The 17,425-nt window shown below is 37.9% G+C and overlaps 1 protein-coding gene across 1 annotated transcript in view; it reads left to right on the top strand.

Annotated features, from left to right (window-relative positions):
• Positions 1 to 17,425, top strand: part of ATRN (attractin) — a 144,538-nt gene that overhangs the window by 40,517 nt on the left and 86,596 nt on the right. The window contains exons 4-6 of the mRNA XM_039863851.1: positions 4,690 to 4,818; positions 8,575 to 8,780; positions 9,809 to 9,977. Coding sequence (XP_039719785.1) covers positions 4,690 to 4,818; positions 8,575 to 8,780; positions 9,809 to 9,977 — 504 coding nt within the window. The remainder of the gene's footprint in view (positions 1 to 4,689; positions 4,819 to 8,574; positions 8,781 to 9,808; positions 9,978 to 17,425) is intronic.

The raw sequence follows: 17,425 nt of genomic DNA, 5'->3' as shown, positions 1-17,425 counted from the left end.
TTGCCAAAGGACAAAGGAGACCAGGGAACTGATGTGCCCTTGTAGTTCTCCCCTCCCTTTGGCTTAGAAGTCTGTTAACATATCTTTGAATTAAGAACCAGGGCCAGAGAACAGGATGGATAGGCCATGCTAAGCATTAAAATACCATTGGCTAAGTGTTGGACATGTATATCTTTATGCCAGAATTTGAAGCATACTTTGTATTATATGCAAAGGCACCTCAAACTTTAACATAAGCACAAAAACTACCTATAGTATAATGTTACCATGATAGGACTTGTTTGGGGTTCAATTGATACTAGATCGTTAATCCAAATTCATGGAGTCTCTGTTATGTGCCCAGGCACTTTGAATTTGCTTGCCAGTAGCCCTTTGGGAACACCAACCAAGCAAGTGTGCATAACCCTGTGGTTCACCTGGACTGGGCATTTAATGAGCAGACTTATGAATCTACAGCAACAACAAAACAAGCAGAAGGCTATATATAATTGTTCTAATTAATGACTTTTAAGAGAAGCCAAAGTATATGTACATGTAACAGGAGAATTTTTAGGTTTCTATAAAAAAATTGGTCAACTGATAGTAGAAATGAATCCACTGATTATGTTTAAATTTAATTTATGATGTAATAATTCGAGTATGAATTTTCTAAAATTATAGTAAGAAAAATATTTGTTTTAAAATCGAAATTTATCTGAAACACAAAAACCTCTAAAGCATTGATATGCAGAACAATTTGAAAACCATTGTTTAGGCCATGGGGCACTGTCACAGATGGGGAGCTGAGGAGTGCTATTGGGTCAGGAGGACTTTGGATGGAGGAATCAACCCACTGGTGACGTGCTGGGGGCCCAGAGTAGAGAGAACCTGGCAGCAGGTAGTTCAGCCAATAAAGAAAAGAAGAACCACACAGGATTCAGAAGACGTAGACTTTTAATCTGAGTTCAGCCCTAGACTGTGTGTGAACTTGAACAGGTAATTCAAGTCTCAAGTCTTCAGCTTCTAAAACCTAAAATGAAGGTATTGAACTATATTTTCTCTGGGTGTACTGCAGACTGTGAAGTTTAATTTGATTTCAAACTAGTTGATCACATTTATCTTTTATATATTGAAGTTCTGAGTAAAATTTGTTTAATAAACAGAGTTCTATTACTAGACAAATTTGAGAACCACTGGAGCAAGTCTTTTCTAGTTCTACAGCTTTATGATTTTGTGGTGCATTCAGTTCAACAAATGCATAAATATAGCACCTTTGTGGAGCAGCTGTTCAGCTAGGACCTGTTGGTAGGGAAATGCAGAGGTGGTAGTAGTGATGGGGCAGTGAGAATAGTTTTCCTCTCTTTTTAGACTTTTATTTTTAGAAAGTCATATGTTAATAGGCAGTTGTTTAGACTGTGAGGAAGAGCTGTTAGGAAGTCTTGTGAAAGTAGGAGTCAGTCTATCCAGCACGCAGTTAAAACCTTGGTCAGACCATGGCACAGTTTGAGAAAGCCATCAAAAGCAGGCACATCTCTTATGTTCTTGGACCCTCCTTTGCCAGTCAGAAGTATAGACCTTGCCTGCCTCTGCCTTTGCTGGGCTTCTACCTGCAACTTTCCAGATCTGTCTTACTGTCCTTCCATATCTCCCTGCCCTGGAGCAGCGAATGGTCTTGTAAGGAGACAGGTGTGTCAAACTGAGGAGCCCGAGGTATTTTCAGAGAGCCCATGTCTGTCTGGGACAGTTATGGGGAATTAAGAAATTATTTTAGTTCAGCGATTTTCAAAAATAATTCTAAACAGTTAGAAACTGTGTTTAAAATATAAGATGAAGAACCCCAAAGCAGGCAGTTCTTAATTTGCTCAAGTTGAACAACTATTGCAGTCTAAGCTATGCCTGCATTTATCTCTTTACTTAGGGGCAAGGGATAGGGAGGTGGGAGGTAGCTCAGGTTGACAGTTGAATGTCACGCCCACACATTTTCCATTGCCTTGCACTCTGGGTTGAGGCTGTGTTTGTGTTCATTTACTTTGTAATAGTTTATTTTTGTCATAAACCAGTTGTTTTATTTTTACACTGGGAGAAAACAGCACATTCCAAAGGTGTCACAATTTCAAGTTTTTGAAATAAAAAGCAAACACATAAGCTCCTCTGACAGTGGGAAAGCTGATCCCCTCTCTCTGGCATTGTGGTCATCTAGTACAGATGGCCCTTTCACCCCTGCTGTGACTCCATTCTTTTCCTTCTACCCATTCTCCCATTCATCTTCTACACTGAAGTGTCCCCACCATATAAATAAGAAATACCATTAGCCACCACTTAATGAGCTCCTCCTGGTGTAGGCCATTGTTTAAGCACTTCACGTGCTTTAGCAGTTTGATTCTCATATCACTGTGAGGTAGATAGGATTTCTCTTATTGTGCATTTGAGGAAACTGAGGCTCAGAGATGTCAGTGATGTGCCCAGGCATGGGGAGCAAGGATCAGAGTGCATATCTCTGATCCTGAAGCTCATAACAGAGTGCACAGTCTCCCACGTGTGACTGAAACTCCCAGTTCTTTTCTGTGCTAGGATTTCTTTATGTGAAAGTTGCTTTTGACATAGCCATTTCTAGGTGGCCCTGTTTTTACTTACCCTTTCAGCATTTCAAGGGGTTCTGGTGTATAAAACTGATGAAAGCATGATGATGGTTGAAACCTTCAGTTAGGTCTCTGATCAAATGTCATCTCTTGCAAGAGACACCTTTTCTAACTGTTCTTTCTAAAGTAGCACCTTTTTGTTCTTTTACTTTGTTCTCTTTCCCTTTATAGTTTTTATCTCTGCCTGGCATTATATATACACATTGGGGACACAGTGTGTGCGTATCTATTCTTATTTGTTGTTTTTCTAACATGAACTTTGTGAGGGCAGGAACAACTTCACTGTTGTGTTCCTGGTACCTAGAAACATGACTCACAGGTAGTAAGGGCTTAGTAAATATTTGCTAGTTGATTATATAGTAGAAAATGCTTCACTGTTTTGTAACCCCTGGAGCACCTTCAGAGTCCTAGGGTTCCTAAAGTTCTGTCTTCATATTAAACTCTCATTGAATGAAAATCCTGGCCCCTCCTCCACCTCATACACTGCTTGTGTATTCTTTCAGTCATTTTTTTATATGCACTTATGTAAATACATGCAAATGTACATTTATTAGCATTTTGATGTATTTTCTTCACCCGGTATCATATTACATCTTATATTCTCTTTTACAGATATTACACCATAAGCATTTCCTATGTCACTTAAAGTTCCCTCAGAGCTTTTAGGATCTCACTTTTAGGCCTACTCTTTTGCAGCTTGTTTTTTTCCTCTGCTTATCAGAATGCCTAATGGCCTCCTTGTTAGTCCTGCAGACCTGCAGATATGTCATGATTCATTCAACCAACTTACTGTGGATAAGCATTTAGGTGTTTTTCAACTTGTTGCTGTACTGGGTGGTGCTGCAGTGAGGATTTTTGTATGTTTGTCTTTGTGCACATGAGCAAGTGTTTCTTCTACAAATAAATAGGATTCTAGGTCATAGTGAATGAGCTTTTAAGATTGTTATAGGTCCTGAGGTGGGAGTTTACCTGATGTGTGCCCTCAGAAAGCAAAGAGGCCAATGTGGCTGGGGTCGAATGAGTGAAGGGAAGTAAGTAATAGATGAGATAGATATCTGTTCATGGGATGGCGTTGTATGTGGAGCAGACTGCACAGGGCCTGGTAAAGAGTTAGGCTTTTACAGAATGAGGTGATTGTGTTGGTGATGATGATAGTGCATCAATAATTAGTCTAAAGATGTGAGCATAAGAAGAAATGCAGAAGATAAATAAACATAGGAAAAATGATTAACCTTAGGATTATAAAAGAAATTCAAAATCACAATTAAAAAATACTTTTCACATTAAATTAGATAAGCTAAAATAGGACTGGAAATTCTTCTTGGTCGTAGAGTAAGGCAAGATGGGCCTTTTTTTACTGATGGGATTTTAAATTGGCATATTTCTTTTGGAAAGCAAATTGGTATTATGGATCAAGAGCCTTAAAGCCATCATTTAGACCCTTTAACTTAGCAATTTTTTCCCTCTCCATGCCCCCAACAAATACTATTGTGTGCTGGGCTCTGAGTGAGATCCTAAAAGCTCTGAGGGAACTTTTAGTGACATAGGAAATGCTTATGGTGTAATATTTGTAAAATAGAATATAAGGTGTAATATGATATCAGTTAGGCAAAGAAAATAGATCAGGCTAATAAGTGTTGACATTATGGATGTTTGTTTATTGAGCTTATTTATATTTTTACTTTTTGTCTTTCAATAGTGTATATTCAGCATTCATCAACTCAAAGTTTGTTGCTTTCTGTGATTGTTAGAGGTTTACTCAGTTTTTCAGAGAAGCATTATGAAAAATTTTATTTAAAAAAATAATAGCACCATTGATTTCAAATCTCAATAGAAATATAATCTAGAATAAAAGATAGCCTAGCAAAAGATTCAGAACTGTTCCTCAGAGGATCTAGAACTAATAAGATAGCACCATACATTTATTACACATTTATCACAGAAATTTCCCCCTTCCTGGAAGTGGCTTTTTAAATTAGAAGGATGAATTCCATCTTTGAATTTGTGTCTGCCACCATGTGATATTTCTGCGATTGTGCTTCCCTTTAAAAGAAATGTGTTTTCATTTCAGCGGCCTCATCGTTCCCGAGAGAGACGGCAATGAGACTGTCCCCGAGGTTGTTGCCACATCAGGTTATGCCCTGCTGCATTTTTTTAGTGATGCTGCTTATAATTTGACTGGATTTAATATAACTTACAAGTAAGATATTTAAGTCTAATATTTGTGATTTTACACAAAAGACCATACACTTTGTTTTAACAATAATAATGACTAACATATATTGAGGGCTTATAGTGTGCCAGGCATTGCGCTAAGCAGTTTGCATGGATTTTCTCATTTAAAGGTTTTTAAAAACTCAGGTATGGGCACTATTTCTCTACTTGTTTTATAAATGAAGAAACTGGTGGGAAATGATAAATTGTCCAAGTAGTGGGACCACAGTATCAACTCAGGTCTTGCTACTGTTGAGCTTCTTCTGGAATAGAGGCATTTTCCTGCTATTGGATAAAAACAACGGGTTTTCGCTAAGTACAATTTAAAAAATAGTAGTTTTCATGTACTCAGTAGTTGGTCCATTGACGACAGCTTAGTTGCAACCGGTTACAAAGAAAATCTGGGCAGAGTTAGGCGGCTTTTGGAATTTGTTGTGATAGGAGAGAGGCTAACGTTTGTGGGGTTTTGTTTTTTGGTTTTTTGGGTTTTTTTTTTTGTCTTAAGAAATGTACCTTTTCGTAAATATTTGAATTCAGAAAATGCCATAAGCAAGTGGTTTGCGATAAAGAGCTTCTGTGGCTCACAAAGCCTAAAATACTGTTTGGCCTTTTACAGAATAAGTTTGCCAGCTCCTGGCATAGGCAGTAACTTCCACTTGTAACCTTTATAATGTGTTCTTTTTCCGCCCATTTTTTCAGGATCCCAGTATTCATTCAGGCCAATGTAAAGCTGTCTCTATCTTGACTGGTACCCAGGGTTTGTGACTTGGCACCCTGGACAGCTTATCACAGTACTAGCAAGGTGATTTTTAGTGACACAAGCAGACATAAAAGCTAGGTTGAGGGGAGAGGCTGGTTGGGTCCATGTGAGATGTCTAAGCAGGACATTGATATTCGGATCTAGGACTTAGAATTGCTGTCAAGGATGGGGATGTCATCTGGGAGTCTTTGGCACATGGACAGTGACTGAGTGGCCTATAGAGCATGTGCACAGTGAGGAGAGGAACAGCAGAGGCAACTAAAGGACAGAGGAATGCCAGTGGCCTTTGTTGTTATAGAAGCCCAGAAAAGAAAGTCTCAAGAAGGAGGAAACTGGCAGCTGTGAGGCTGAGTAAGCAAAGGCAGCTCTAGATCACCTTAGCTGGGGAGAGTGATACCAGGGGCCTGGTGGGAACACAGTTCAAAAAGGAAGATTAAAAAGTCATGGCATTGAAAGTAGGGCATTCTATGAAGAAGTTCCTTTCTGACAGGGATGAGAGAGAGGGGAGATGTTGGTTTATGACAGGTCTTCTCAAATTTCACATGCATAGGGATCTTCTGGAGGGCTTATTAAGGCACAGATTCCTGGGTCCTACCCAGAGATTATAGTTCAGCAGAGCTGGGGCCTGAGAATCTGTATTTCTGATAAGCTTTTAGGTGATGCTGCCGCTACCTGTCTGTGGTCCACATTCTGAGTAACATTGTGCTGGCCATTCATCCAGGCCCCATTCCGGGTTCCCTGTAGGTACCTAGGTCATGGGCTAGAAGGCACAGGCTTCACTGTTACATGGCCCCTCACTGTAGCAATCTTGAGGGAGAAGAGAAACTCCAGGGAGGGTGCCCCCTAGGAGAGAAGGCAATTTAAGCATTCCTCAACATTGGGAAGCCCTTTGCCCATCATCACTAGAGAGCTCTTCTCCTAGCTCTGTAGCCAGTATCTTCCCCAGGAATCCATGTTTTTCTTACCTTGGTTGGTGCAGGAGGAAGCCTTGATCTCCTCTAGAGACCAGAATTAGTATTTGTTAAATGAGGAAGCCTTGATCTCCTCTAGAGACCAGAATTAGTATTTGTTAAATGAAGGAATGATGACTTTATTGTAGCTTCTTGGTTCCAAGATCTCTATTTTTTAAAAAAGAGTCCTAAACTCTTTTAGGGGTCCAAGACTCTATGAAAAGCCAAATAAAATGATGGTTTTTATTCCCAGAAAAATTCCCTGAAGCATATGCTAAAACACTGTCATTCATATTCTCAGTGTCCTTGGGTTGTACTGAATCCTAGCTTTGGGCTGACATCAGCTGGAGGGCCATTGAGACTTGCACCCACAGCTACTCAGGTGTTCATTAATTTTCTTTTAAAAGAGAAAAACAAATAGTTATGTTTTATTTTCACAGAAATTGGCACTCTATCTTATTTCTCATTCTAAGTTATATTTTAAGCACAGAAAATGAATTAGATTAATTTTCTCATTACTTCAATTTAGACAGATATACAAGGAGATGTTTTGATGTATTACCTGCCATTTTCACGTTTTAGAGATTTAAAAATAAATTTTGTGTTTGGAGATGTTATGTAACTCACTACTCTAAAGAGTGCTCAGTATTAATTTTGGTACTTGAAGTAAACCTATGCCTAAAGACATTTGAACGGAGAGGTTGCGGTTTCAAGGGGAAGTTGAAGTTATACTTTCCCTCCTTTAATTTAAAAGGTGCTATGGGTTACCTCTTCCTTTTTGTATTTCAATGACATTAAGTTTTGGTTATACTCTACTCCCTCACGTATGGTTAATAAATGTGTCTGTAGGAAATTATTTGACATATGGTTGTAAAGCCTAAGTTTGAACACATAATGGACATGCTGTACCTCAGTTTTCTTTTAGGCCTTTTATAAAAATGAAGTGTGATTGTTGTAGTTGTTTCAGCAGGTATTAATACCAATCTGAAATTAGACTATCTTTTTTAAACTTTTGCCTTACAAGGCCTTTTCTTAATAAAGATGAAATTGACCTTTATTGAAGCTTTACTTATATGTACGTACTATTATATAGAAACAATAGACACTTACTTACTAGAGGCCTACAAGAATGTCATTCAGCTTTTTTACTGAATACCTTATTCTTTTAACTGGAGCTTAAAAAGTAGGCATACAGATTATAAACTATATATACAAGTATTTATAAATTTTTATGATAAGTATATCATAAACTGATATTTAGGTGTAGGCATGAACATGAATTAGCTGTTTTTGTAACTGATTGCTGATTTTCTGACATGCTTTGCTACCAGATTTCTTTTGGGTTTTCTTTACAGGCCTTAGAAGAAATCTGTACTCTTAAAGTATCTTGATAATTCAGTTATCCTCCCTCTCTTAAAAATCTGAATTATGTCTTTTCAAAGTGCTGTCAATATAATTATCTTAAGTCATATTATTATGAGACACATTATAGTTAAACTCCTATATTAAGCTGGTTTTCCCTTTTCTTCCATCTCAGATGAGTAGATAAACTTATTAAGGACTTTTAGATACACAGACCTGAGCAATCTTTTTAAAAATTCTGTAAACTTTCAGAGACTCTCCAGAGGGATACATATATATACCATGAAGCTGGTAGTATATTGTTGGCAGTTTGTTATACCCTTTTCCTTTCCATACTTTAAGCATGTACTTGGCAGTTTTGTAATGCTCATCATTTGTGGGCTACCAAGAATAGAATTGTCATCCCACCTTTGAGAAGCTAAGCCTGGATATTTCAAGAATCTCTCTTTGTAATTTCTTGTTTCTTCTTAAGAGAATTCAATGAGGTTGATTTGATTAGCCATGCAGTGTTGTGTGACCCCATTTAGGCCAAATGGTAAGTACTGCAGTTATGCTTGTGAATGAACTGGAGAGACAGTGTGATTCTTAAACCTTGTGTAAGAGGATGTTCTGCTAAATTATTCCAAGTTTTGTTTTGTGTTGATCGAATTTTCTCCCACTGCTTTTATAGTTTTGACATGTGTCCGAATAATTGCTCAGGCCGAGGAGAATGTAAGATCACTAATAGCAGCAACATCGTTCAATGTGAATGTTCTGAAAACTGGAAAGGTGAAGCATGTGACATTCCACACTGTGTAAATAACTGTGGTTTTCCTCATCGAGGCATCTGCAATTCAAGTGATATCAGAGGATGTTCTTGCTTCCCAGAGTGGCAGGGTAGGAGCTTCTTTCATTTTTCTTCTAATTTACAGTATATTCCTAGTTTAATAAATTGTAGATTAGTCCTAGTATCTATACCATTTATGTTAGTCAAATATCAGGTAGTGTTTAGATTTTCACACCTTTTTATTGGGCTTCTTACTAATCTTCGAATTTCATAGATGTGTGATTGTGGTCTCTCTAGAATTGTGGAAGGGTTTGACATTCTTTGCAATTCATTCATGAAAGTTGGAGAACTTGGTCTCAGCCATAAGAAGACATAGCAGAGATCAAAGGCCGGGAGGTGGGACAAGAGCTGACAATAATGGTATCTCCTCAGAAGCTTTCAATAAATTCAGAGAAAATTGGTGTCAGTTATATAGTAGAATTCTAAAGCAGTCAGCTAATGGGATTATCTGCAGATAAAAATTATGAAAGAAGCTTTAGCAAATTCTTTAAGGGGTGGGTGATAATAGCTGTTACTGATTTTCTTTATATATTTATCCCTTCTTCAGACCACTTTTATTTTGAAAGGAAATGTGCTTGTTTAAATGCTTTAGTTTGTTTGGTTTAGCTGACATCTAGGGTTAAATAATTAAACTGTTTGAGTACCTACCACGGTGCAGCAGAAGCCAAACCTCCCAAGAATGGTGTTTCTTAATTTGCCAGGAAATGGGTAGTTTATATTTTTACTCCAGAGACTAGTCTTTACATTTTAACTCTGAAGTTTTTTATTTGAATTAATAATTCCTTTGTCCACTCTTTCCTCTGAAGGCTGCTTAAACAAACAAACAAAAATACTAAAAATTTCTAACCTGGATATGGTCAGATGATCATTAGAAACTATGTGATTGTGAATTTTATGAGAGATTACCATTGGTCACTAACTTTGAGTAAATTAAAAGCACAAATGAAAGGGATTTACCTCATATTTAGACACTAAAGGAAAGACTATTCTTTAGATATTTGTTACATTTAGATGATTAAAATTTGAAATACAGTAATTTTAAAGCTGCATTTTATGAAGTTAATTTGTTTTTTTTTAGGTCCTGGATGTTCAGTTCCTGTACCAGCTGACCAGTCATTTTGGACTCGAGAAGAATATTCTAACCTAAAGCTCCCCAGAGCCTCTCACAAAGCTGTGGTCAATGGAAATATAATGTGGGTTGTTGGAGGATATATGTTCAACCACTCAGATTACAGCATGGTTCTAGCGTAAGTTATTTTAAACACTTTTCCAAGATGCCTAGTTTTCCATTTTGAAAATTCATGAAGTAGAGATAAGCAAAAAGAAATCATCAGTAATTCCATTACCTGGGAAAATGGAAGGTAATGGAATTACCTATTAATATTTTGGTAGTAGTCCCGACTTTTTGACATTCGTAGTGTTTGAAATTGGGGACACAAAGAATTCATTATGATAGGCAAGAATTCATCTTTTCCAGATACTGTCTCTCATATTTTGCTTTAGGTACATATAGTAGGTTTTCTGTAAATAGGGGACGACTTTATCTCTTTATTTAATTAATATATCTATAGGTCAAATAGTTTGAATTTATAGTTTGCTAGTGGAAATAATACCACCGTCTGATATTTCCCAGATTTCAGGGTCTAGTTGCTGGTACCATACCACTCATCTGTGTTGTCCCAATGAAATTAGCTATGTAGATTGATTTTGGGGAGAAATTTATCAATACTTACTCATGCTGATTTTGTGCCCTGGCAATATTTTCTAGGTATTTTTTATTAATGAAGGTTGTCAAAACCCAGCACTTGTTCTTTAAGTGATTATGGAAATAGAATAGTGGTGGCATAGTTTCTAAAACCCTCCAAATATATAGTGAAGCACACAGAACAACTAAGATAGCAAAATCAAAAACACATGAGTCACATCTATAACAAAACTTGGTCAGAGGTATCTACACAAATGGGTGGGGCTAAAGCACTCATGATAGCTGCAAGATCTGTGTGGTATCAGTATCTGTGCAGGAGTAAGCAAAGGGGAGCGATGGGCCCACCAACAGGCTCTAGTATTCTTGAAAGAGACTCACTCAAAAGCTCAGCCAGCTGTTTTGAGAACAACAGCTGGAATTGGAAAGATTTTGTGTATTCTAGAAATGGAGTGAGTTCAAGGAATCTGTAGTAGGATCTGAAGGGGCTGGAGCAATTTGTGCCGTATTAACTTTCAAAATGAACCAGCCATAGTCTTTTTGCAGGGGCTCCACTTTGAAGAGAAACTGCTGGGAGTAGAACTCAGAGAACAGGATAAGGGCAGTAGAGACAAATTAAAAGAAAGTCCAGTTAACAGGGAAGGGAACAAAGTTAGGAAATCTCAGCAAGTAAGCTGCTATATATTTGACACTGTACTATAACAACAAAAGAGTGAGCTAGAGAGCTGAGAAATTAGAAAAACTATCCTAAACCAAGCCTTTCCTGTGAAAATTCAGGAAAAAGTAATTTTACTTAAAATTGAGCAACAGTAAAATATCAAGGTCAAATCTCATAAAAAGTTGTTACAAGAGAAAAAGAGACTAAGGAGTGGAATAATACTTCATACATAAAGATAGAAAAATATGCTCACCAAAGTGATGAAAATTATAATAGTATTCCAAAACAAAAATACAATTAGAAAACATAAAAGAATAATACATCAGAACTAGAAAAATTCAGAAATGAGATAATAGAAGTTAGGAAAGAATTTTAAAATAATTTTAGACTTGCAGACAAACCTAGAAGGAACACACAGTGAATAAACACAACATATACTCCTTTAGAAACAGAATATGAAAAATAAAATTTTTTTAAATCATAAAGAAATGTAAGTCACTTTCCCCTGTTCTTTGTGGTAAGTGCAATTAAAAATACTGGACATTATATATAAAACAAACATGAGGAAACTCTGAAAGGTAGAAAGAAGACAGTCTTGTGCGAAGCCTCTGGACCCAAAGGAAGACATACTGGCAGATTCCAAGGGTAGTCTTTTGTCTCATATATCTGAGACTTGGTGTTGAAAAATTGGCAATCTGGAAATGCCAATAGGCACAAGCCGAAGAAACCCCAGGGAAAACCTGTTCTGTCTAGCCCAAAGACCAGGAAAGGGACAGCTTAGCAAGACAGAAACCTTTTAGACAATAACCACTCTATTCCAACCAAATACCACAGAAAGAACTGTGACCTCACCCCAACCCTTGCCAGCAAAGTCTGCAGTGGAGAGTCTAGGTTTCTACCCTTGCCAAGATGTGGCGGTACTGTAACCTGCCCCCTGCCAGGGTAGTGTTAGAGAAGGCCAATTAGGGAGCTGGGACTTTTTTCTCTACCAAGTGGTAATGAGGCTTCCTCCATCCCTGCAATATCAGTGGAGACCTTGTGGGGAGCCTGGATTTCTGCCCCCACCTGGCAGTAGCAGCAATAATGATTCAAACTTCTTCCCCACTGGGGTGATGTCGGAGGAGGCCTTCTCCGACAGATTTAAATAAGATCCAGCGTCTCATGTTGTGATACCAAAAATGTTTAGATTTTAACTGAAAGTCATTTGTCATGCTAAGAGCAAGGAAAATCTAAACTTGAATGAGAAAAGGCACTCAAGAGAGGCTGACACCAAGATGACACAGTTATTAGAATTATCTGACAGAGAATTTAAAGCAACCATTATAAAAATGCTTCAAGAAGCACTTAGAGAAACACCTATAACAAATGAAAAATAGAAAGTCTCACCAAAGATACAAAAAAAAATACAAAAAAAAATTGGGGAACTGAAAAATAACCAAAACAAAAACCTCAGTGGATAGGCTGAACAGCAGAATGGAGAAGACAGAGAAAAGAATCAATGAACTTGAAGCTAGAACAGTAGAGATTCTTCAATTTGAACAACAGAGAAAATGGAGTATTAAAAAATGGACAGAACTTCAGAAGCCTATGGGCTGTAACCAAAAAATTCTTAACATTTCTGTTACCAGAGGAATTCATTAAGATGAGAAAGAGGGTGTGTCTGAAAAAGTATTTGGAGAAATAATGGCCAGAAATTGCCCAGATTTGGAAAGAGACACGCACATATGGATTTAAGAAACCAAGCGAACTCTAGCAATCCTTTGACTGCCACGGGGCTTTATGGGTTTACAGTCCACTGATTCTTTCTCATTCCTCCTTTCATTCTCCTGCTCAGGCATCATACGTTCTTTTCATTTTTCGAATCTCTACCACATTTTTTCCTATTTTCATTCTTAACTAATGGCCTTGCTTCCTCTTTCTAGCTTGAACAGTAAAGGATATCAGAGAGGACTTGCGCAAACTCCCACCACCACATTTAGCCATTACCTACATCTATGCTCATTTATTCTGTCTTCTGTTTCTGTATGTCAGAGCTGTCCAGTAGACAGTTTCTGTTTCAGTCATGATGCTCTGTATACTGTCATGTCATACTGTCATGTCACTAGCCACACATGGTTATTGAGCACTTGAAATGTAGCTAGTTTGACTGAGGAGCTGAATATTAAATTTTCAATTCTTAGTCCTCCCTTTATTTGATCTTTCACTAACACGTGATACAGCCAGTCCTTTCCCCCTCTTTTAAACACTTTCTTCCTTTGGCTTCCACGACACCACATTGTCTTGATATTTTTTCTGTTTATTCCTTCTCAGCCTCCTTAGCTGATTCCTTTTCAACTGATTGACTTTTGAATGATGATGTGCCCCACGGTTCAGCATTTGGTCCTCTTCTGTGAGAGTGTGTATTCACTCTCTTGGTGATCTCATGTAATATCTTGGCCTTTGTGCTAGTGGCTCCCAAATTTATATCTGCAGCCTGGACTTTTCACCTGAACCCATATTTGCACCTCTTTATTTGACATGTCAATCTTTTGGCCATCTAGTAGACATCTTAAACTCAGTGTGTACATAACTAATTTTTCCTTCAAGACTGCTTTTGCCCCGGGTGTCCCTCAGTTAATGACCACTCTATCCTTCTGTTTGCTTAAGCCAAAAATTTTAGAGTCATCCTTGACTTCTTGTTTTTTCTCACCCTGTATCAGCATATGTATTAGTTACCTCTTGTTGCACAACAAAATACCACAAACTTAGCTTAAAACAATACAAATTAATTACCTCATAGTTTCTGCTGGTCAAGATCTAGGCACAGCTTACCTGGGTCCTCTGCAGTTAGAGCGTCACCTGGCCTGTGTCTTCTCTAGAGGTTCAGCTGGTGAAGAATCCATTTCCAATCTCACTCAGATTGTTGGCACACTCCATTTCTTGGTGGTTGTAGGACTGGTGGCCCTGCTTCTTGCTGGCTGTTGACTAGAGGCCACCCTCAACTCCTCAACTCTTAGAGGCTATCCACAGTTCCTTATCACTTGAGCTTCCCTCAAATGGTTTTTTACTTCATAAGGCCACAAGGAGAGTCTCTAGATTGAATCTGCTAGCAGGATGGATATCACAGAAAGGACCTCTCATCGTCTCTGCCGTATTCTGTTGGTTAGAAGTGCACATAAGGAGAGAGTAGTATACATGAGTATGAACATCAGGAGGCAGGGATCATGAGGACCACCCTACTGTTTGTCTGCCACAATATGTCAGTGAATCTTGTTAGCTCTGCCTTTAAAATCTATCCCACTTTTCACTACTTCTAATGACGCAACCCTGAGAAGTAAAGGTAAAATTAAAGGTGTGAAGGTGATTGTTCCTTCCATTGTTTTGGTAGATATTATGAAAGTCATATGTTATACCATGTATGTAATTTTACCCTTGCACCTGACATCATCCTTCTCTCTCAAAGCAGGAAATCTAGGAGTCATTTTGATATTTCCTCTCCTTCACCTTCTCATAATCTCATATCAGGCTGTCACCAAATGCATGTCATATTCATTCTTTTCCCTCAGTGACCAGCCTGCCATTATCTCTCACCTAGGCTTCAATAGTAGATAGATACCTATCAAGGCTATTTCCATTCATTTCTCTTAATCCAGTTTCTAAATATTAATTGGGATGGTATTTTTAAAGTATAAACCATAGCATTTACTACCTTTTTAAAACCCACGAGTGGCTTCCCATTGGACTTAATAGGCCTACATGATCTGACTACTCCTTACCTTTCCAGACTCAGTTTGTTCCCTTCCTACCTTCATCCGCTGTACTCCTATCCCACTAGCCTTCTTTCTTGACCTAAAATTCACCATGTGCATCCTAATTTTTAGGGCCTTTGAGCTTGCAGTTCCCTCCGCCTAGAATGTTCCTGCTGTTGCACCTCAGGGCCAATGTCTTATCACCCTTTAAGTCTCAGTTTAACAGTCCACAGAGAGATCTTTTCTAACCATTCAGTCCTTTTTCATAGTTTTCATTTCTTTAGAGCAGTGTTAATAATTCTTTATTCTGTCTGTGTCCATTGTTGTGCTTGTTCATTTTCTGCTTTTTCTACTATAAGTTCTCCAAGATTAAAGACCCTGTTGACTCACTCAGGTCAGAACTTAACTCATAGAACATGTATAAGTATTTATCACATGAATGGGAGAGTAAATGAATTATGGTTGACCCATGAACAACATGAGGGTTAGGGGCTGACCTCCTGGGCAGTCAAAAATCCCCATATAACTACAGTTGGCCCTCTGCATGCACAGATTCCCAACCTTCAAGTTGACCGTTGAACAATATGAGTTTGAACTACACTGGTCAATGGAACCGCACAGGTCAAATGAACTGTGGTCAGCTGAAAAATATCTGCTTCTCAGTGGACCTCTGCAGTTCAAACCTGTGTTGTTCAAAGGTCAACTGTGTTTATTTCCTTCACATATATTTGTTCCTGGAAATATTAATGTCACCTGCTTATTTGGTATACCTCATGAGCCACATTTTTTTTATAGGCTAACATTTTTTTCCACTTGTACTTGATCAAACCATATGTTTGTAGCTTTGTGTATTTCATGTAAATATTAATATAGTTTGAAAGAAATTTTTACCAACTCATGAAAAGTAAATGTAGTGACTCCTTTTAGAAGAAATATTTCTGGAACTTAAATAAAATAAAATTTACCATTATCTATACACATATAAGCATATTTCAAGAATTGCTCTTACTCTCTTTCCTCTACAACCTCATTAACCCAAAACTTTTAAGTTACATTATAAAGCAGTTCCCATTTTATGGCACCTAAGGGTCCTCTTGCAAAACAAATGGTCTTTGTCTTCCACATTAAGATTTCTAATTGAAACTTCATCACTGAATTTCCTTCCCTTGAACAAAAGAGAGTTTTCTAAAAGGTTTTTAAAAATAGTAAGAAATTGAGCAACAGGGAACCAAATAAGGAAAGGATAATAATCCAGTAAACTTTAAAATAGACTCACAGGAAGAGCAAGACCAACCCTTTTTCTCTGCCCTACAGAAACCATTGGGTGAGATTCTGAGCGTTCTCACTAGCCCCAAATCTGGAAAGAAGCAAACTGAGTGGGTATCATTGCCTTTTCATTCTTTTAACTGAAGAATAGGAGAAATAGTTGCTGGGGAGGATCAGGTGAAGGAGGTCGCGGGGTGCAGAATTTGATCAAATGTCTGACTGCCCAAAAGTCAGGGCTTCTATTTTTTGGGTGTGCTTTGAACACTGAGGGTAGAACACTTACACAAAATCTCAGAGGAGAGGAGATTCTGGGTAATGTATTCCAATAGGCCTGAGCCCCAGCATTTCCTCAGACTTCAGGAAAGTGGATAGAATATAAAATATCAGCCCTCACGCTTGTATTAGGATGGAGAGACAAACTTGTCTTAAATGTAGTGGAAAAAGAATTATGAAATCACCCACACATTGCAAATAAAATTTGTAGAGAACAGTGTCTAACCACAAGCAAGGTGAAAGAAGTGACATTGTTACTAAGGGAAATAGTCTATGATGAAAAAATAAAGAGGAAGAAAGAACACAGCATGCAAAAGCTGACAAGAGAAAAAATAAATTCAAAGAGCAGTTCCTTCTAACTGCTTTGTACTACAGATCAGCTTAACGAGAATTTGAATTTAGGAAAACGAGCTGAAAGGCAAGAAAATAATAACAATGAGATGAAATGATTACACACCTAAAGAAATACAAATAAATTATATACAACAAAAACTAGAATGAAAATTGAATTACTGACAGCTTAATGGACATGAATCCAGTGAATACAGATGAAGAGGTTAAATTAATTAAGAGAAAAGCAAAAAATACATGGAAGACAGAAGAGCCAAATAAAGATAATTGCTGTCCCTGAAGAAAAGAACCTAATAGAAAACAAAAGGATTGGAATAGCACAAGATATTTCAGGAAAATTTTATAGTCGTTCAATAAGACCTGATTTGATCAAGTTACTGAACTTTTAGGATAAAGGACAAATTATTGAGTGGGAAGTCTCAGATAGTTCTGTACCTCCTGCTGGCTAGGGTCGTGCACAATCTCCGCAGAGCCTTCGCCATGGTCTTGGATGGCTAGTTGCTGTGATTGGAATCCCAGGCCACTGTGGGTGGCATCATGGTCATTGTGTCACCAGCCGTCCAGGAGGAGTTTGTGAGAGCGATGGCTGCAGCTCTGTGGAAGACCCCTGTTTCTGAATTCCCAAACTTTGTCTTTGCACATCTCCTTGTCAAAGTCTTAGAATTGGACAGTATTCCATTGTCTTGGCCTCAGCTTCTAGAAGAAGGAGCATTGATT

This window comes from Pteropus medius, unplaced genomic scaffold, assembly GCF_902729225.1.
Source record: "Pteropus medius unplaced genomic scaffold, Ma_sr-lr_union100, whole genome shotgun sequence".
NCBI lineage: Eukaryota > Metazoa > Chordata > Mammalia > Chiroptera > Pteropodidae > Pteropus > Pteropus medius.
Note: the sequence above shows the minus strand (reverse complement) of the source record. Positions and strands in the feature narration are given on the sequence as shown.